The sequence below is a fragment of the Scyliorhinus canicula genome, chromosome 21 (assembly GCF_902713615.1).
Source record: "Scyliorhinus canicula chromosome 21, sScyCan1.1, whole genome shotgun sequence".
Taxonomy (NCBI): domain Eukaryota; kingdom Metazoa; phylum Chordata; class Chondrichthyes; order Carcharhiniformes; family Scyliorhinidae; genus Scyliorhinus; species Scyliorhinus canicula.
Window position 1 is genome coordinate 47,400,385 of NC_052166.1, and position 22,085 is coordinate 47,422,469.

Here is a 22,085-nt window from a genome sequence, read left to right on the forward strand (position 1 = left end):
CTGATAGAATTTGTATTATTCTGACGGCCACAGATTTGTCTCATCTGTGCAACGTGTGCCCCAGGCAGAGAGAGGAGTATATTACATAACCCACTTTTCTTCAGCTACGGCTGTCCTTAGCGCAGCTGAGGCTGTACTGTCTGCAAACCATCATCCCTGTCATAATATACACCAGTATATCATGGTGCCGACACACACTGATGAACACACACAGGGACCAATCAACACGTACAAACACCGCAGCCAATCACCAGTTAGAATACACACACTATAAAGGCAGAGGGCACCACGGTTCCTGCTCATTCTGGGTGCTGCCTCTGAGTGTAATAAGAACTCATCCAGCCCAGCACAGACTCACAACACGTGCTGAGAGAATCAACTGGTTTGGACAAGGCTTAGGTCTCTAGTTTAAGTTAGCATCATTTAGACCCACAGTCATCGTGTGTTGGTTAGTTAGAAATAGTTAATAAAATTGAGTTGAACCTTCATCAGTGTTGGAAGTGTCTGTTCATCTCTGAAGTCTCCACTAGCCAACACTTCAATCCCCTCTCTGCCCTCCCATTTCCTCATGTCTCCTTTTAACTAAGACAATGGAATGGGCTGAGTCCTGACCTTCTCCATATCAATAGAGATACATCATGCTATAATAAAGGAAGCAAGTCACACTGAGTTCAGCTATGTTGAATGCCAAGCCAGTAAGACAAGGCTGAATGATCTTTGCTTTAATGCTAGGAGTGTAATAGGTAACATTGATGAGTTAAGGGTATGGATTGACACATGGAATTGTGATATTGTTGCCATCACAGAGACATGATTAAGGGAAGGGCAGGACTGGCAACTTAACATTCCAGACTATAGGACCTTTAGGTGAGACAGAGGAGGGTGTAAAAAGGGAGGTGGTGTTGCACTATTAATTAAGTAATCAATTACTGCAATGAGGAGAGATTATATCTTGGAAGGGTTCAAATGAGGCTTTATGAGTCGAATTTAGGAATACAAAGACGCCAGCCACATTAGTGGGAGTGTATTATAGGCCCCCAAAAAGTCAGTGGGAGATAAAGGAGCAGATATGTGGACAAATCACTGAGGTGTGTAAAAATAATCAAGTGATGCTGATCTTGGTAACACCCCTCTTTTCCCCTCTGTGTTTGTCTGTCTTGTGTGTGTGTGCGTGTGTGTAGCGGGTGGGGTGAGTTTAAGTGGGAGAGGGTTAAGAATTAGATGATAGTTAACCTGTTGTATCTGCTGCATATTTAATGATAGCTCTTGTTATTAATAAAATTGTGTGTAAATTTACAAACCTGGTGACTGTAGTTATTGGGCATCCAAGGGATTTGTGTGTTTTCTAACAATTGTTTATTAATTTCAATTGTCCTGGGACTTTGGGCCAAGTGGGGCTAGAATTGATCGTGCACTAGCCCAGGGGGTGGTAACAAAATGATTGGATAGCGCGTTTTCGTGATGTTGATTGAGAAATAATTATTCGACAGGACACTGGGAGAATTCTTCTCTCCCCTCTTTCCACTCGTGCCATGGGACATCTCATCCTACAGAAGGGCAGCGCTTTCTCAGAATTTCACCGAGGTGACAGCCTAGGATATGGGCTTACGTATCTGGATGTCGGAGTGGAATCCACAATCCTCTGACTCAGAGTTGAGACATTGAAAAACAAAATCGCGTGACACAATCTGACATGATAGTGTGGCCAAAAGTCATAACAACATCAGGTAAGATTTCTGATTAGAGATGGTGGCCTGCGCAAGAGTTTTTCCATATGCGAGAGATGCAAAAAATGACCTTGTCTAATTTTCCTGGCCTTTCCGCGCTTCTTCAAGGTGACAATATGAAATCCCAAATTTCTCCTGTAAGGAGTTAAAAGCTTGCTTTGATAGTACTTCCTCCAAAGATAGTAAGGGTATTACGCCTAGAGTCGAATCGCTTTACACAAAATATATTTTAATTCTAACGTCAGCATACATATTGCATCTTTAACAATCGTTTGCTGGAATAATTATTACAATATTATTTAAGACTAATTGGATTTCCTTCTGCAACTTCTTGGATGGGATTGTATCAGCTATGTTGATAACAGATTCAGTGTGTCGTCGTCATCATTGTCAGTACAAAATCAGAGGTTCCTGCAGTCAGGAGAGTATCAGAAGGAGAAAATTGACAACTGTGGACGATATCCAACTCACACTATGAAAAGAGAGAAAGAAAAAGGATAATCAATCTTCAAAGTTGAAAGTTCACTGGTCAGATCAGAGTTGAGTGCTGACGTGATTAGAAACAGACCAGTTCTGTACAGATTTCCTGATTCAAGATTGAGTAATTTTGGAGATGCGGGGGGGGGGGGGGGGGGGGGGGGGAAGGAAAATGAGAATTATTAAATATTGATGATTCTATCATAACAATCTCAAAGCAAGATACTAGATTACGTTTCAAATGTTTTCCCAAAAATGTCAGGTTAAACTGGCCTTTGAATATCCGGGAGAGTGAAACTGCTCAGATCAACTAGATACAATGAAGATTTTTGGGTGTTTCACCTTCAGGATCTTCTTGCATTCCCCATCTTCACAATCCCACACACGAATCTAGGAGAACAGATGAGAATGAGTCGCCTGGCAGGCTATGGAAAACAAGAATTCCAATTTAAATGAATCCCTTCACATTCACCGCTTCATCTCCTGCCGCTGTCACCAGCAGAATTGAATCCAGAGAGAACGAAAGGGACATCACCCGACCGGTGTGCTCCTTCAGAAGGAAGATCAGGCGCCCATTCCTCGAATCCCAGACACGTACAGTCTTATCCCAGGAACCCGAAGCCTGTGAAACAATCAGAGAAACTTGCATCAGACAGAAGTGATGTTGTGAATACTATTTTGTTTATTCAAATTGACAAATAATCTATTGGATGTTGTAATATGATTTTCTAGTCTCCCCACCCGCCCTGTAGGCGCTGGCTCGACGTGGATGGCTTACAACAGTAACTCCAGGAGGTGTGGAAGGGTGCAGCGGTATATCAGGAGGCAGACCTACCCTGGCTGCGAGAAGAAGGTCATTAATCTTCTTCCCGCACTGTAGTTCCCAGGCGGGGGTGGTGACCTTGTTTGATGGACATCTGCAGGAATGTGGGCTGACGATGTCGCGCCCCTGCTCGATACCATCCAGGAATTTAGTGAGGGCTCCCTCTGAAAATATCGGGGCTGTCTCCCTGGTAGCACTGGGGAAGTGGCGGGGAGGAGTTTAAAAAACAAGCGCCCCACTGATTGGAGAGCTTAAGTTTATCAGGGCGAACAGATCAAAGGCAATCATCCACGAGCGCACCGTGAATCACGGGGGCGGAAAAAAAATGTTGCGAAAAGAGGTTCGATATTCGGTGAGTTTACCCGCCGATTCTCACCTGAACTGACACTTTGAAAAAAAAAATGTTCAGATTCCGGGACCTATTAGAGAACGCTACAATTCACTGCACGGTGAGGTAACGTTCACACCACACGTCTCTCAGCGAGGCTTCAAGGGCAACAGCCAATGTCCTTCCTTCACTGCTGACCACAAAATCAACGTTCTAGTCCCAGTGCCTTAACATCACATCACAGACTGGGTGCAGCCACTGAACCAATAACGAGGCCTGTCCATTCTCTCAGTTTCTATTTCATTTCATCATTCAGCTTACCAGCATTCCAAATGCAGAAAACGCCACACAGCTCACATTGCCCTTGTGGCCATGCAAAACTAAATTTCTTCGAATCTTCCGTAATCTCCATATCCTGACTGTATAATCCCAGGATCCGGTGGCCTGTACAATGAGAACAACAGCTGATTCAGAGGAACCTCTGTGACCCGGCATTAAAAAAACAGATCACAAATATTACCACTCGGCCATTCAGGGACACTTTTCAATGTATCGAATCGTATTCTTTTTCATGTTTCAATTTATTTGCTTTTGTCTCTGTCCTGGATCTGGTTCCTGAGGTTCAGTCACCCTCCACTACCTCACCCTTTCTTTAGGGGTGGGCAAAGACAGTGAGTGTTGTTTGACCCTTTGATTGGGGTGAATTATAGCCAAACACAATTCAGCCCGTATCGGAAATCCTCACACTTTCCAGCTGTGGTCAGTAGCCAATAGCTTCATGTCCACTAAACCTTCATTAATCTCTCCACCTTTGGAACTAACCTGCTGGACAAAACCTGCATACTCCCTTCCTAATTGTCGCATCATCGTTCAGCGTCTACACTTCTTTAACTTTTTTCCTTTTTATTCTCCTCCCACTTTCCACCACTAATTAAAATGCTTTTTTTTTTACATTTGTTTATGGGAATTGGGCATTGCTAGCAAGGAAAGCAGTTATTACCCATCCCTAATTGCCCTGGAGCAGACAATAGTAAGCAGCCTTCATGAACTGCTGCAGTCCCAGTGACAAGTGAAGGAATAGCAATACATTTCCTCGTCTGATTGATGTGCGACTCAGAGTAGGTGTGCATGCGATGGTCTTTCTGTGCATCTGCGCTGCTTATTTTTCTCGGTGGTAGTGGTCACGGGTTTGGAAGGTGCTGCCAAAGGAACTTTAATGAATTGCTGCAGTGCTTCCTATGAATAGTACACACTGTGTGTTGGTGAAGGGATTGAATGCTTAAAATGGTGGATGGTGTGCCAGTCAAATGTGCCACTTTGTCCTGGATGATGTTGCGCTTCCTGAGTGCTGTTGGAGCTGCACCTCATCCAGGCAAATGAAGAGTATTCCCGCACACTCTTGTGCCTTGTACGTGATGGGCAGGCCTTTGAGAGTCAGGAGAAGAGTTATTCTCAATCTCTGACCTCTGTCGTAGCCAAAGCATTTATGTGGCTAGAACTTGTTGGACTGCTTCTATATTAAAGGTGTTTTATAAATGTAAGTATTAAATATGCTGCATGAGGTCAACTGAGGATAATTGGAGCTGCAAAAAAATGAATAGTCGTGAAAACAAAACAAGTTACCAATCGTTCTCCATCAACTGAAAAGCTGCAGGTTTTGATGACATTCCGATGTCCAGAGAAATGCTTCACAATGTGACCACTCTGCTGACACAAAAATATGACTTTAGTTGGCTTAGAGATGGTTGTACATCAACTGGGACAGGAATGGTGTAATCATGCACTTTCACAGACTTCATTCGAAACACAGAAGCATTTATTAATAAGAAGAATTGTACAGCAGATGCATGGCTGCACCTAACGCCCTATATATCTTTTGCCGAAGAGGACTCCATCCCCATGGGGCGATTCCCAATTGGTCACCCAAGCCAAGTGATCCTTAATCTGTTGTATTGCCCTTAAAGGGGCAATCATGGCAAACGGTGAAATAATAAGACTCCAGAAGTGTTTTTGTTCTGTGCTTTACCAGTCTTGAATAGTCTTAAATATATGCAATAATGGAGCACTGACAGCCAGCTGGGATAGAGAATCCAAAGATTCACAACCCTTTTTTGAAATCTCTCCTCTTCTCAAGCTCTTTTTCTTGAAATGTATCCCCCATGTTCAAGAATCCCCAGCCAAGAGAAAATACCTCTCAATGTCCAGCCCTTTTTAAATCTTGTTTGTTTTAAAGAGATCACCTCTCATTCTTCTAAACCCCACAGAATATAGGCAAATTTATTCAGCCTCTCATTCCAGGAACCTTCGCTTTACCGCTGCTATGTTATTCTTTAAGTCTGAATAAAGATTGTAGACTTCCAGTTAACACAAATACTTTATTCAGTGGGTTTGTTCTGATTCCAGAGCTTAACTAGATATACTAGTCAAGAGGTATGAGCAGTGAAGCTAAGGCAAACGGCCTATGCTGAGCTGTCTCTGTCTGCTGCTGCTCACTGGCCCTCATGGATCCTCCCTTGGGCTGGACTTGTCTCTGATGCTGCCCCCTAGTGATTCTGTGGCTGTTACATCTGTCTGTAGTCCCTGGTGTATGTGCTAATGTATGTACAGATCACTACAACCCCCCCCCCCCCCGCCTTTTATTGGACATGTTTTCTAGACTGGCCTAAAGAAAACTGTACATAACAAGTGGTGAGAATATTCAAATCTGCACACTGTGAAAATGACAAAAGTAATACAGAAACAATTAATTGTGTTGTGAGTCCATCGTGAGAAATGTCCATATTTGTCTTGTGCGTGTGTTGAAGTGTCATTTCAAATCTAGTGGTCGGGTGCCTTACGGCTTCTGCTGGAACATCTTAACGGCGGTAGTAGGGATGATGGTTTGATGTTATCAAGAGTACTGTCTGGCGTTGTGTGGTGAGGAACGTCCTGTGGACAAATGGACTTCGTCAAGTCCAGTGTGGGAAATACTGGCATTGTAGGTCGAATCTCTAATAGATCCCGGCGGTTACGGCGAAAAAGTACTCCCGCAGACGATTTGACAATGTAGGACCGCGGTGCCTCCTGCCTGATCACTGTGGCTGACTCAGCCCATCCACCTTCTGGGTCCCTGATTCTGATGGTGTCACCTATTGTCAGTGGCTTGAGTGGAATCGCATGTTGATCGTGGTATAGTTTTTGTTTGGAGCATAGTGCCCGCATGTCGTCGAGAACCGGAGGGTTGCCGGGGTCTCGGAATTGCATTGCCGATAGGGTTGTTCGGATGTCTCTGCCGAAGAGCATTTGCGCTGGTGACAGTCCTGAGCTCAATGGGGTTGCTCGGTACGATAACAGAACTAGGTTGATGTCGGAACGTGACTCTGCTCCTTTGCTGATGAGTTGTTTAATGACGTGGACACCTTTTTCTCCTGTTCCATTTGATTGCAGGTAGCGATTCTGTGTCACACCGTTGTCTGACCTCGACTTTTTCCTGTGTTTGTGGTATTGGTTCTGTATGTCATTGTTCGTTTTGCTGTTTTGCTTGTTTCTTCTGGAGCAGATGTGAATTTGTGAGATTCTTTATCATGCCATGGCATGTTTGTAGTCTTGTCATTGTTTCGCAGTGTGCTGTGGCATTGTCCTTCACGTGCAGAGTTGTACCATGTTGCACAGGTCGTTGTTTCATTGTTGTTGTTTCTGTCATTTCTGTCTTTGGTGTTTTCGTTGTCGTTCTTGTTGTTTTTCTGTTGTTTCTGTCTTGGTTGTTTTCGTTGGCGATCTTGTTGTTGTTGTTCTTTTTGTCGCGCTTGTTGATTCTGTTTTCGTTGTTTCCGCTTTTATTCTTGTTCTTTTTCTTGTCGTGCTTGTTGTTTCTGGGATGCTTCTTGTTGCTTTTGTCATTCTTGTTGCGCTGCATGTTGTTTTTGTTGTTGCTGTTGTTCTTGTTTCTGCTGTGCTTCTTGCAGTTTTTGTTGTTCTTGTTGCGCTCAATGAGTGTGCCATGTGGATGATTTGAGTCATTGTCACAGTTATTGGTGTCAGTGTCCTTTGTGGTATCTGCTACATTGAGCATATCTTGTTGAGAATTGTGAGAATGATCTGATGTTGCATTGATGTTGGTGACATCAGTCATTTGTGGTGGATTCAATTCCTCTTCTTTGCTTCCTTGGCACTCCTCTTCTGGAGTCATTTCAGGTTCACTTGAATCATCATTGATTTCTTGGTGCTCCTCTTTTGGAGTCATTTCAGGTTCATTTGAATCATCTGTGATCTCTTTGTGCTCCTTTTCTGGAGTCAAAATCTTCAAGATTTCTATTGACATGGTCTCTCTGAACTCTTGGTGCTCCTCTTCTGGAGTCAAAATCTTCAAGATTTCAATTGACATGGTCTCTCTGGACTCATGGGTGGCCGTCCTCTGATTATTGAGTGCTTCTGTGCAGACGAGCTGAGATATGTCAGTTTCGCTGTGATCCTGTACATCCTGTATGGGAATTGTGATTTCTTCGTCACTTGTCTCACATACAGTGGGTAGACATTCAGTGTCTTCTTCTGGTGGCTCAAATAAACTTGATAGATCTTCATGGTTTTGTACATGCATGGCGTTCGCTATGGAGTACTGTATTTGCTTGCTTCCATTTTTAAGTCTGTCACCGAGCCGTCTGTGGAGGCTTGCATCACTCTCTTTGTGGAGGCTTGCGTCGCTCTCTTTGTGGAGTCTTCCATCACTCTCTCTGTGGAGTCCTTCATCGCTCTCACTGTGGAGTTTGTCCTCGCTCTCTCTGTGGAGTCTGTCATCGCTCTCTCTGTGGAGTCTGTCATCACTCTCTCTGTGGAGTCTGTCATCGCTCTCTCTGTGGAGTCTGTCATCACTCTCACTGTGGAGTTTGTCCTCGCTCTCTCTGTGGAGTCTGTCATCGCTCTCTCTGTGGAGTCTGTCATCACTCTCACTGTGGAGTTTGTCCTCGCTCTCTCTGTGGAGTCTGTCATCGCTCTCTCTGTGGAGTCTGTCATCGCTTTCTCTGTGGAGTCTGTCATCCCTCTCTCTGTGGAGTCGTGCAGTGTTCTTGCTGTAGAGTCGATCTGTGCTCTCTCAACGGAGTTGTTCTGTGATCTCTGTGTGGCGTCGTCTTCGTCTTGGGTATTGCTGTCATCCAATGTACCAACGATCTGCCATGGCACCATGATATTGGATTCATCCTCCATGAGAAGAGTCGTATTGAGCTTTTCAACCGTGTTGCTGATGCTGTGATCAGGATCTCTGAATAACTCAGCCATGTCTGAGCAGTATTGTGTGTATTGTTCGTTGGACAAATCATCGCTTTTTGTTTCGGAGTTGTGATTGTTCTCTTCATGTTCAATGAACAAATCATCTTGTGTGGAGGCAGGGACCCTTCATGGTGCGTGAACCACTCTCTGTTTCTTGGCGTCAAGCCACAGCATAATCTTGCATTCATGAGTCGGGATGTCATCATATATGCTGGGCTGAAGATTCACCAATCCGAAGAACTCATCATCAGGCTCTTCATGATACAACACCTCTAGTTGCGGTTCGGATTTGGTACTGGGGTAGCCATCTCCCAAGATAAAATCTTCGTCTGAGTCTAGTGTACAAGGACCATTTCATCTTCTAGGGCGGTGCTAACTGCTTGTGCCAGGGTGTTGTAAAAGTTATTTTCAACTGCTGGTGTAAGTTCGGGCATTGTTCTGTCTTTTGAGGCAAGAAAATTGGGTTTTGCAGTTTTTAATTTCTTTTTGTTAATTTTCGTGCCATTTAAGTGGGCATGGTCCTGATCCTCAGACGTCATGACGCTCGTGATGCCATGCGTAGGACTCGATTGCCCATGCGCACACCGAGTTTCTTATACTGTGCCCTCTTTTCGCAACTGAGCATGTGCGGCTCCTTTCTCAAGGTGGCTGCCGCCAAAACCTCCGTCTTTCTCCGAGTGTTAGCGCCATTTTTACCGATTTTGTTTTCTAAATGATGATTCTGTGTTTGTAGAGACTCAAAGTACTGATTTTGTTTTTGTTCCTAAGCAAGGCATTTTTGTATAGCGATTTCTAGAGTTAGATACTTATTTTGTGAAAGTTCTTCCCTCAAATTTTGATCAGATAGTCCAGAAATTAATTGATGCATTAACAGTGGCTCTGAAATCAGCATAATCACAGCCTTGCGGAATTAACTTGAGATTTATAATAAAATCAGAGATGGGCCCTCTTTTTCTCTGACAAGAGTTAAAACTTTCCAGCATCTCACCGGACTGACTGTTACAGCGGTCAGCAAATGTTTCGAGTATAACGTCTACTTTGGTGTTGTCCTCACCTTCTAAGTAATTAAAGCAATTATAGATTTCTCTAGCTTCATGTCCTCCTGTTGAGAGTAGTAGGGCTATTTTCGTTGCGTCAGAGGCAGTGCTTAAATCATTAGCTGTGATAAATATTTGGAACAGCTGTTCAAACATTTTCCAGTTATAGCTTAAATTACCGGTTGTTTCCAGTTCCCATGGAGTTCCAACAAGTTCCATCGAATCAGTTATTCGTCGAGGATCCATTTGCTGTGAAGTCTTCCACAGTCGAATATCCAGTTTAAGTTTTTCTTCTCTTGCTGGTGTCTAGCTAGCTTTCTGAAATCACTCCTGGTATCATATGTTATTCTCTAAGTCTGAATAAAGATTGTAGACTTCCAGTTAACACAAATACTTTATTCAATGGGTTTGTTCTGTTTCCAGAGCTTAACTAGATATAATACAGTCAAGAGGTATGACTAGTGAGGCTAAGGTAAACTGCCTATGCTGAGCTGTCTCTGTCTGCTGCTGCTCACTAGCTCTGTGCTTCTGAAAGAGGCGGATCCTCCCTTGGGCTGGACCCTTTATACCCGTCTCTGATGCTGCCCTCTAGTGATGCTGTGGCTGTTACATCTGTCTGTAGTCCCTGGTGTATGTACAGATCACTACAGCTGCCAGATCTCCATAGAGAAAAAGTGTAGGAAGAGATTCAAACTTCCAGCTATCAGCTAAAGAAAGGCACATCACGATTTCACAATTGAAAACATTTACTATAACAAAGGGCTAAAATAACGCGATTGACTAAACATTATTTTCTTTTTAGCAATTGAAACTTTGAACTTTGAATAAAATAAATTTCCCATTTAACTTTTAGCATGACTGAAAATCTCCCACTATGGTTAAACATTACAATGTCCCTTAAGTGGACACTTATTCCTCGAAGAACCAGTCAAAAATTCTCAGCTCCCGTAGGCATCTTTCTTTCTCACATTCCCAGCCAGGTAACTTTGGATCCCAGAACTGACTTTCACTATGAGGGTTGCACTAAAGATGCCTTTCCTCTCGTCCAAGCTAGGCAAATATTCCAGCCACATTTAAATCCTCACTAACTCAGTCTCTTCAATATGAGCGCAAGCTCCAACTTGTATTATGTGTGGTGAATAATAGAAACATAATTTTCTCTGCTTCCGGTGCAGGATGGACTGCCTCTGTCTCCTGCTCCCTGCCTTTCAGATTGCTGCTGACACCCACTCCCCTCCCCCAAACAAACTGCTCTCTGACTATGATATTTATGGATTTATAGGGAAGCCTGTAACCTGACAACAAAATGGCTTCCTCTGCCCTCTTCCCTATGGCAATGCAAAACATATTAACCAATCAAAATATAATTGCTAATTAGCTATCATCGAAGTAGATGGAGTGTATATCACAACTTTTTATAACTGGATACCAACATCATCTTTCTGGGACTTTGGAAGATTCAAAGTTTACTCATGGTATACTCAGAGACTGCTGCCATTGTCTTCAAGCACAAATACCTTGAACTTTCATCTTAGAAAAATGACCTAAGCCCTCATTTCATCTCTTTGAAATCAAACCACCCAGCAGTACTGTCAGGCGTACTTCAAAACAGGTCGCATGAACTCTCCATTAACCCTAATTTAAAGACACAGTCCCAAAATATAATAATCTTACAAACCTTATAATTGTAACACCACGCTTTCTTAAATATGGAGACCAAAACAGAGCACAATATTCCAGGCATGGTTTCATAATTGTAGCAAGATTTCTTTATTCTTGTACTCCAATTCCCTTGCAATAAAGGCCAACATGCCATTTCCCTTGATAATTGCCTTCCGTTACCTACGTACTAAATTTCTATGTACCACGGATGCCTACATGCAAGTCCCTCTGAACATCAACATTTACAATTTCCACACCGTTTAGAAAGTATTCTACTTCTCTATTCTTACAACCAAGTTAATGAGCTCGTACTTCCCACGTTATACTCCACCTTGCTGCACATCCACCTAACCTATCTAAATGCCTTTGCAGTTGCTTTGTGTCCTCCTCACAGCTAACCTTTTCATTTAGATTTGCACTATCAGTAATTATTAGAGAGTAAAATGAATGATAATTATTAGAGAGTAAAATGAGTGATAATCTGGAACATATTGGGCGGGATTCTCCGACCCCCCCCGCCGGGTCAGAGAATCTCTGGTGGGAGATGCAAATCCCGCCCCACCGCCGGCTGCCGTATTCTCTGGCGCCGTTTGTTGGGTGGGGGCGGGATTGCCGTCATGCCGGTCGGAGGTCGTTGACAGCGGGCCTCCCCCCCCCCCCCCCCGGCGATTCACCGGGCCCCGATGGGCTGAGCGGCCATCCATTATTGGCCAGTCTCGCCGGCGTGAATCACTCACCTCATGCACCAGCAGGACTTGGCAGGTGAGTATGCATGAGCGGTTCTCGGAGAAGATGCACGAGAATATACTGGCCGGTCCGCGCATGCGCAGAATCAGGCCGGCCGTTCCGCGCATGCGCGAACTCACACTGTACCTTCGCCGCCGGCTGGAGCAACGGCAACACTCTGGCGTCATCCTAGCCCCCTAGAAAGGTGAGAATTCCTCACCTTGGGGGGCCGTTGACGCCGGTTTTCTGGCCAGCGTGGGAATTAGTTTCCAGAAGGGAGGATCCCTGCCATTTAATGTAGGAAAAGACTTGGGTTTATGTCTTCGACAATGCTGTAGTCCTAAATGTTTCTGTTTGGTACCTGAAATATTGAAAAGTTTTAACTTATTCTTCACAGATATATTTAATTCTCTTGTGAAAGTTACGATTGAATCTGCCTTCAGATCACAGCAACTTTCTGTGTAACTAAATTCTTAACCCTCCTCTGGTTCTTTTGTCAATTATCTTTAATCTATGCCTTCTATTTCTCCTGGTTTCAAAACACTTTATCAAATCTCTTGCTAAAGAATTCTGGTCTATACACATTAAGATGGAATTTTAAAGAAAATTGTAACATTTAATTCGAAGAGAAATTTTTAATCAGGTGACCAGCGTCTAGCAAAACAAAAACAATAGATGGCCCGCGTCCTGAAGATTGGATCGTAGACAGACCAGGAAGTGACAGGGATCGCATTGATGCTGGTCGGGGAGGGACCTGTGTAGGGGAGAGTGAGGTAAGAATACATTGATGGGAAATCAAACCAGTTTACAAGATCTTCAACTGACCTTTGGATCCCACAGAATAGCTTTATTATCCCAACCTCCAGATAGGAGCAGCCTTGAGTCAGAACTGAAGCATAGAGTCTCCACACTCCTAGAGTGTCCTAAAAATAATAATAACGCAGTTTGTTAGACCACATTAGAGAATAGTGTTAGAACCGTAGAGCCCCTACAGTGCAGAAGGAGGCCTTTCGGTCCATCGAGTCTGCATTGATTCTCTGAATGATCACCCTACCTAGGCCCATTCCCCGACCAAACCCGCACATCTTTGGACACTAACGGACAATTTAGCGGTGGGTGGAAACCGGAGCACCCGGTGGAAACCCACGCAGACACAGGGAGAAAGTGCAAACTCTGCACAGACATTCACCCAAGGTCGGAATTGAGTCCGGGTCCCTGGTGCTGAGGCAGCAGTGCTAACCGCTGTGCCATCGTGCCCCACCCCCTACACATATACCTCTCCCAGTAATTTACTGAAGACTAATTTTCAATTCCTGGAGACTTCAGTGCAACTTAGGAGGGTGGGAAACTCCCAGCTTACCCACTATGCTTCACTGCAACAGTCATGGCAACATGCTGCTTGCGGACAACAACAATGAGATGGAGCTCTGTGGTTTGAGGTGGAACACAAAGTAAAAGTGAAGGCTAAACTGAAGTCACTGGTTAAAATCCAAATAAGTAATTATTCATTAATTAATGTATTCTTATCAAATTCTGGATAGCTAGACTTTATTTTAATTTTCCATTCGTCTGTGTTTGTGTTTGATCTAAATTTCTCCGCAGCACCCCGATACTGAAGAAAGATTCAGAGAATGTGTGATTATTTGCAGGAGAATGTTTTAAAACAGTTTTCAAGAGAGGCCGCGGAAATCTTCCTTTATCCAAAATCACTGCCTGAGTCTGATATAATTTCTGGAGAGCGGGGGTTGATGGCAAATGGTTTGTTACTTTGTGATCTATTCATTCCTTTGTCCACTTGAATTCTGTATGAATGGCTGGAAAAGGATCCAGCTGGTTAAATGTTGGGGTTGGAATTGTAATGTCTTCATCTTCACTCTAGACTAGAAGGAGATGACAAAATGTTTTCAGACTGGACCAAAATATAGGCCTAAATCTTAAGCTGTCGATTCCGGTTTCCATAGTGCTAAAAACTCTCCCGGAGGGATTCTCCGGCCACGTTCACCCGACGAACGGAGAATCCTGCCCGAGGTCAATGGAGTTTTCCATTGTCTGTGGCGTAATGGCGGGGGGTAAGGTGGGAGGGGGGGGGGAGAGAAACCAGCCCTCCATTTTAAATAAAAATCTCCCACAACATATGTAAGATGTACCAATAGCTTTGTTAAGCAGCCCAAGGGACACATAAAAGTTTCAATGAATGTTTCCATTAATCAGTATACATGGCAAGCTGCTAATATTAACAAGTGAATGTGTTGGGATTCAGGATTTATCTGCCACTGAACAAACAGCCCGCCTTAGACTCAAAAACTTCCAGCAGAATAAATTTCAAATCTAATTTTGAACTGTACAAACCAGTTTTGGAAATGTCAGGCCCATCATTTCAATATTTAAAAACAGAGTTTGGTAGCAGCTTAGCCATATTCCCGTTTCACACAAACCAATAATATCTTGTTGATGCAGCAAATTCCAAACCCTGCCCCAGACTGAGTCCAGAGGCAAAATTCTCCCATGTCCCCACCAGCGGTGGGGGTGAGGGGGCAGAGGAAGAACTTTGGCAGGAGTCCATAAATTGGTTTTATATCAGCGTGTATTTCCTGTGGGATTTTTGGCTGGTGCACACCATAGCGGATCGGGAAACCTGCTGGTGACTGGCAGGGATGCTAATGGGATGCAGATGAAGGCTTGACCGGACTCTTCCCCCCCCCCCCCCCCCCCCCCCCCCCCCCCCACCACCAATTCTCCACGACGTCAGCGGGAAAGCACATTGGTTCAGAACGTGCCTGGAACAAGGTGGCAGGCAGAACTCGGAATTTACTTGAAGAATTCCAGAGTTCGGGAATGACCCTGGACCTTGGAACCCCAGAGTAATGGGCGGAGGGAGCATCTATCAGGTAGATCTTTCAGCTTCAATGACATTGAGGAGGTCTATCTTCCAACCACAGGGTGTTCCTGGAAGACCATCTCCTTTTTCGAAAAGCCCACCTTCTTTCTTCAACGGTGGGTCAGTGATGTTGGGCGCCTTTTCAATATGGCACCCAGATATGATGCTGAGACACATGCAATCAAGCCCACCCCGCTACTTTGCAAAATCTCCAGATCCATCATTAATGAGGTCGGGGCCAGAAGTTATGGCATTATTGCCTCTTGGCCTCTGCAATGGGACTAGGTCCCAGGTGGGAGAATCTCGCCCCAGTTCTCTGTCCTGTCCCCTATCCTGTTTTAGTTTGGACAACGAGAGTAACCCTGGTGACCGCCAAGCTGGGGAAGAGCATTTTCTGCCTCTGCTTTGATCAGGTCATTTTCTCACACGAATACCTTGTAGAACCTTGAGACACTCCCCTGTTTGCAGCTTCCACACCCTTATGGTGCAATCAAAGGATCCACTAGCGAAGAGGTGAGAATCGTCAGAGAACGCACACGCCTTTACTGCTCCTGTTGGGGGTAGAAGCAAGATCCAGAATCTGTGCACGCTCTATTATTACACAATATTTAACATTACACTGCCAAGCAAACACAACTTTAATTCTGACACATTTGCCGCACAAGAAAGATGAACCCGTTCTCGGGAGTAATGCATTGATCAATACATTCATATAATGAGCATTCCTCTCGGGCCTCACTGATCAGCTGTAAATATGATGACTGCAAACTGTAATGTATTCTACTATTGATACCTGTTTAAAAAATGTTATTATATGAGTTTGTTTTCACACTCCCTTTTGAAAGATCCTAGCATGATAACGTTGCAAAAGACATTGGGCTGAATGAAAATGTTTTGGCATCTGGAATAAATTTCAATCTTCATCTGTTCAACAAACTTAACAATCTTCCAGCCACATCACTCCTTTCAACTGAACATATAATGTACATTTTCCTTATGAGTGGAAATGAAATCATGCAGGTGCCACTATAGTTAACTGTCCAGAATGTGATGGTTCTACCATATCCAGTGGCTCCTACTGTAATGATTTCCATTCCTAACCGTCCATGTCTGGATGCACTGTCTGAAGTTAGTCTTCTCTCATGATGCAATCCCCAGTGGAGATCCCTGGGAAATTGTTGGCAGCTGTGCACTTCTGAGAGAACCTTGTGATTAAGATAGACCTTGAACTGGTGTTTCAGGCGGGTAGAATAGTCGGTGTTTGAGGCGGGTAGAATAGTTTCGGATGTGGGAGGTCGGTACATTATGGTCTGTGGGAAGCTCGAGGGGGTGCAGGTGGTATTAGTAAATGTGTATGCGCCAAATTGGGATGATGTGGAATTTATAAAGAGGATGCTGGGGAAAATACCAGACCTGGTCTCGCACAGGTTGGTCATGGGAGGGGACTTCAACACAGTTATTGACCCTGGCTTGGACCGGTCAAGCTCGAAAACGGGCAGGGTGCCAGCAATGGCAAAGGAACTAAAAGGGTTCATGGAGCAGGGGGGGGGGGGGGGGGGGGGGATCCATGGAGATTTGGGCAGCCGAGGGTGAAGGAGATCTCCTTCTACTTACGTGCATAAAGTGTACTCCCGGATTGATTTCTTTATTTTGAGCAGGGCCTTACTGGCAGGAGTGGTGGACACGGGGTACTCGGCGATCACAATCTCAGACCATGCTCCGCACTGGGTTGACCTGCTGGTTAGTAAAGAAAGTAACCAGCGCCCGCACTGGAGGTTAGATGTGGAACTTTTGGCTGACAAAGGGGTGTTCGAGTGGCTGAGGAAATGTATTCAGAACTACCTGCAGGTCAACGGCACGGGGAATTTCAGCAGCGATGGTCTGGGAAGAACTGAAGGTGGTGGTCAGAGGGGAGCTGATCGCGATACGGGCCCATAGGGAGAAGGTGGACAGGGCAGAGACGGACCAACTGGTAAAGGAGATGCCACAGATCGATAGGAGGTATGCGGAGACCCCAGAGGCAGGGCTTTTAATTGAAGCGCGGAGGCTACAGGCGGAGTTTGGCTTGTTAACCACAGGGAGGACGGTTGAGCAGTTGAGAAATGTGAGGGGGGACGATCTACAAGTAGGGAGAGAAGGCCAGCAGAATGCTTGCACAGCAGCTTAGAAAGAGGGAGGCAGGCAGGGAGATAGGGAAAGTAAATGGCGGAGATGGGAACCTGGTTGGAGATTCAGCAGGGGTGAATAAGGCGCTTAAGGATTTCTACAGTAGGCTGTATGGGTCGGAACCCCCTACGGGAAGGAGGGGATGAGGCATTTCTTCAGGGGTCTGAATTTCCCAAAGGTGGAGGGGGAGCTGGTAGAAGGGCTGGGGCCCCGAGCGGGTTGGAAGAGATAGTGGAGGGCTTGAAGGCCATGCGGGCGGGTAGGGCCCCGGGGTCGGACGGGTACCCAGTCGAGTTTTATAAAAAGTTCTTGGAGATATTGGGGCCCGTGTTGATCAAGATGTTCAATGAGGCAAGGTAAAGAGGGGTTCTGCCCCCGACGATGTCACAGGCCACAATTTTGCTGATTCTGAAGCGGGACAAGAACCCTGAGCTGTGTGGGTCCTGCAGGCCGATTTCCCGTTGAATGTGGACGCCAAACTGCTGGCCAAAATTTTGTCCTCCAGGATTGAGGATTGTGTTCCGGACGTTATTGGGGAGGACCAGACGGGGTTTGTTAAGGGTAGGCAGTTGGTGGCCAATGTAAGAAGGTTGTTAAACGTGATCATGATACCCTGGAAGGTAGGGAGGTGGAGGTAGTGATCACAATGGATGCAGAAAATGCTTCTGATCGGGAGAATGGGATTATCTGTGGGAGATTCGGGCAGGGCTTTATTGACTGGGTGAGGTTACTGTATCAGTCTCCTGTGGCAAGTGTACGGACGAATAGGAATACATCGGACTATTTTACACTGCACCGGGGGACGAGACAGGGATGCCCCCTCTCCCCACTGTTGTTCGCACTGGCTATAGAGCCGTTGGCAATTGCTCTGAGAGCCTCAATGGACTGGAAGGGGCTGGTCCGGCCCGGGGGGGGGGGGTTGGAGCACAGAGTCTCGCTCAATGCAAACGACCTGCTTCTGTATTTATCAGGCCCAATAGAGGGGATGGTAGAAATCATGAGGATTCCAGGGGAATTTGGCCGGTTTTCGGGGTATAAGCTGAATATGGGGAAAAGTGAGATGTTTGCGGTCCAAGCGTTTGCGGTCCAAGCTGCCGTTTAGATTAGTAGGGGGAAGCTTTAGGTACCTAGGCATTCAAGTGGCGCGGGAATGGGACCAGCTGCATAAATTAAATCTGACCCGACTAGTAGACCAAATGAAGGACGATTTTCATGGAGATGGGACGGGCTCCCGTTGTCATTAGCTGGGAGGGTGCAGACGGTGAAGGTGACGGTCCTCCCGAGATTCCTGTTCGTGTTTCAATGTCTCCCCATCTTTATTCCGCGGTCCTTTTTTAAATGGGTCAACAAAGTGATCACTGGCTTTGTTTGGGTGGGCAGGACCCCGCGAGTAAGGAAGATAATGCTTGAGCGGAGTCGGGGAGAGGGTGGACTGGGGCTGCCAAATTTTATTAACTATTACTGGGCAGCAAATATAACCATGATCAGGAAGTGGGTGGTGGGGGATGGGTCGGCATGGGAGCGTATGGAGGCGGCTTCACGCAAGGGCACCAGTTTGGGGGCGTTGGTAACTGCGCCTCTGCCATTCCCGCCGGCACGGTACTCCATCAGCCCCGTGGTGGTGGCAGCCCTGAGAGTCTGGGGGCAATGGAGGAGACATGTGGGAGCAGAGGGAGCATCGGTCTGGTCCCCAATCTGTAATAATCACCGGTTTTCCCCGGGAACTATGGATGGGGGGTTCCGGATATGGCGGAGAGCAGGGATTCAGAGGATGGGGGATATGTTTATAGAGGGAAGCTTTCCGAGTATGAGGGCACTGGAAGAGAAGTTTGGGTTGGCGAGGGGAAACAAATTCAAGTATCTGCAGGTGCGGCACTTCCTTCGTAAACAGGTGTCAACCTTCCTGCTCCTACCGCTAAGGGGGATTCAGGACAGGGTAGTTTTGAGAGGGTGGGTAGGAGAAGGGAGAGTTTCTGACATTTACAAGGAACTTATGGGGTCAGAGGAGATGCAGACCGAGGAGCTGAAACGCAAGTGGGAGGAGGAGCTGCGAGGAGAAATAGAGGACGGTCTCTGGGCGGACTCATTGAGTAGAGTTAACGCATCCGCAATGTGCCAGGCTCAGCCTGATACAATTCCAGGTCATTCATCGGGCTCACATGACAATGGCCTGGATGAGCAGATTCTTTGGGGTGGAAGACAGGTGTGCAAAATGTGTGGGAGGACCAGCGAACCATGTCCACATGTTCTGGGCATGTCCAAAACTTAGGGGATTTTGGCAGGGGTTTGCGGACGTCATATCCACGGTGTTAAAAACAAGGGTGCCGCTGAGTCCAGAAGTGGTGATTTTTGGGGTGTCGGAAGACCCAGGAATTCAGGAGGAGAAAGAGGCAGACGTTCTGGCCTTTCCTTCCCTGGTAGCCCGGAGACGGATACTATTAGCTTGGAGGGACTCAAAGCCCCTGAAGTCAGAGACCTGGCTATCGGACATGGTTAGCTTTCTCTGTTTGGAGAAAATCAAGTTCACCTTGAGAGGGTCATTGTGTGGGCTCGCCCGGAGGTGGCAACCGTTCGTCGACTTCTTCGCAGAAAATTAATCATCAGCAGAAGGGGGAGGGGGGGGGGGGGGGGGTGTTAGTTTATCTTAGAGTAGGGGGTTAATAAAGGGGGGACCTGTAAGGGAGGGAGACGGCTTTTGCACTATGTTTATAGTTCCATGTACAATGTTTATTTTGTTGTTGTGATAATACCAAAAATACCTCAATAAAACATTTATTAAAAGAAAAAAAGAAAAACTCTATTTTGATGGGGCAGACCTGGGTTTTTCATAAAATGTCTTGGTGTCTCAATAATTTCCTAACGATGGTTCAACTGCTTTGCTTTTCACCTTTCCCTTTTTTGTCAAATATAAACTGGGCCTGGGCCGAGAAAGATCTGTGAACCTTCACCCTTCTACCTGTAAACACCTATTGCAGTATATTGCTTTGCTTGCAGTGGAACTGTATTCCTTCCCACACTACCCTCTGGACATCTCAAAGGAAGTTGTCACCATCCTTTCAGCACCAATGGCAATATCGCTGATGATGCCTTTTTTAACAAAATCTACAGAATAGGATTGCAAACTCTGGCTGGACATATTCCTGGAGCTGTTACCACATGACCTCTCACTTTCAACTGCCCCTCTTCCCCCCCAGCAGAACACGTGCGGCCCGTGGCCGCCACCATCTTCCTCCCATCAGACCACGTGCGGCCCGTGGACACCGCCCACCACGTGCCCCCCCCCCCGTGGGCGCCTCCATCTTCGGCGCCATTTTGGATGGCGCCTCAGGACCCCTGCTCATCGGGCACCTCACCTGGCCGCTCATCGCCTGCCACCGCCACCGACCAGCCCAGCCGCAGCTCTGCTCCATTACGCTCGACCAGTCCCGGCCGCACAACCTCGCAACCGCGACTTGGACGGTGAAAGTCGATGGGCACAAGACATCCTGCCTTCTTGACTCCGGGAGCACGGAAAGCTTCATCCACCCCTCTGTGGTAAGGCCCTGTTCCCTCACGGTTTACCGCGTTACCCAAAGAATCTCCCTGGCCTCCGGATCCCATTCCATGGAAATCTGGGGGTACTGCATCGCCCCCCTCACCGTCCAGGGCGTAGAGTTCAGCAACTTCCGACTCTACGTCCTCCCCAACCTCGGGGCTGCCCTGTTACTCGGCCTGGACTTCCAGTGCAACCTCCAAAGCCTAACTCAATCCTTCCCACTGGGAGCCAGCCAGTGTGACATTGCCCACCTGGTTGTGACTCAGTCATCTCAGAACTGGTGTCAACCACTGCAAGACTCTCATTCAGAAGTTGAGATACAGCCAAACACGTTCTGTCAACTGTGACTACAGAGAGGCATCTCAAATGGTGTGTTAGAATGCCCCCGAATACCAGATGGTCTTCAACTCTCCAGTCAGAGAATAGTAGCGAGGGAAGACACAGGGAGAGATTTTCCAACCATTCTTGCTGGCGGGATTTTCCAGCCACGCTGACGTGACCCCCCCTCCACCCGCCATGGGTCCCCCAGCAGTAGCGGGTGCAACTAACAGAAAACCCTGTTGACAGTAACGCGACTGGAGGGTCCCATCACCGGCCAATGACGGGGCCATCGCTGCAAAACATGGGGTGCAGAAAATTCCAATTCCAAAATAGCTAGGAAGATTTCCCTTTTGGCTTCATTATAGTAACTGCAAAACAAAATGACAGGCTTTTCTTCCAGTAATTATTTTAGCATAGTTATGAATACATTCTAAAGAAATGGATTTACGATTTCATTACAAATGGTAACCAGAACAAATCTTCCACCCAGTGGTGTTACTGGGGCTTGTGTTTTCTTTTAATGAAATAATTCGCGAGCGAAGGAAAAATATATGAACATCACTGAAAATCATTGCCAAAAGAAAATTCACCGAGGGACAAAGTACGAGCAGGTCAGGCTGTATTAAATCATTGCAAAAACTAGAAAGACATTCAATAATATACAGGGTTGATAAATTATGTACAGCCAAGTTTGCTGTCAAATTCTAGATCATCGGTCATGGTCAATCGTAAATATGTAAAGAATACCTGCAAGCAAGTGAAAGATGTCACTGGAATCACATACCTGTGTGACCTTTTACTTTATATATAAGTTCTTCGTTTTTAACATTCCACACACAAACGCTACAGTCGTCTGAACCCGTTAGCAGGAGCTGACCATCATGAGAGAACGAGCAATGGTTCACCTGCACAAAACAAACCATCTCACAACAGGAGCCCTCAATCACTTCTGCTGCATTTAGTCTCAGTGGATTTCCAAACACATAGATTTTTGATCGAGGCTTGTCATCAAACTAAACTCAGGGTTATTACATAGAATTGCATAAAACATACAGCACAGAAATAGACCATTCATTTCAACAGGTCTCTATGCTCCCCGCAAACTCCTCCCACCCTATTTGATCACACTCTATTAGCATAACATTCTATTCCTTTCTCCCA

The 22,085-nt window shown here is 45.9% G+C and overlaps 1 protein-coding gene across 1 annotated transcript in view; it reads right to left on the bottom strand.

Moving 5' to 3' along the window:
• Window positions 1-1,937: 1,937 nt before the first annotated feature.
• LOC119955875 (WD repeat-containing protein 38-like) overlaps window positions 1,938-22,085 on the bottom strand; it is a 28,018-nt gene continuing 7,870 nt past the window's right edge. Inside the window, exons 3-10 of the mRNA XM_038782522.1 lie at window positions 21,709-21,829; window positions 15,337-15,453; window positions 12,850-12,947; window positions 4,979-5,059; window positions 3,677-3,799; window positions 2,677-2,826; window positions 2,547-2,594; window positions 1,938-2,199 (exon numbers count right to left, since the gene is read on the bottom strand). Coding sequence (XP_038638450.1) covers window positions 2,095-2,199; window positions 2,547-2,594; window positions 2,677-2,826; window positions 3,677-3,799; window positions 4,979-5,059; window positions 12,850-12,947; window positions 15,337-15,453; window positions 21,709-21,829 — 843 coding nt within the window. The 3' untranslated portion in view covers window positions 1,938-2,094. The remainder of the gene's footprint in view (window positions 2,200-2,546; window positions 2,595-2,676; window positions 2,827-3,676; window positions 3,800-4,978; window positions 5,060-12,849; window positions 12,948-15,336; window positions 15,454-21,708; window positions 21,830-22,085) is intronic.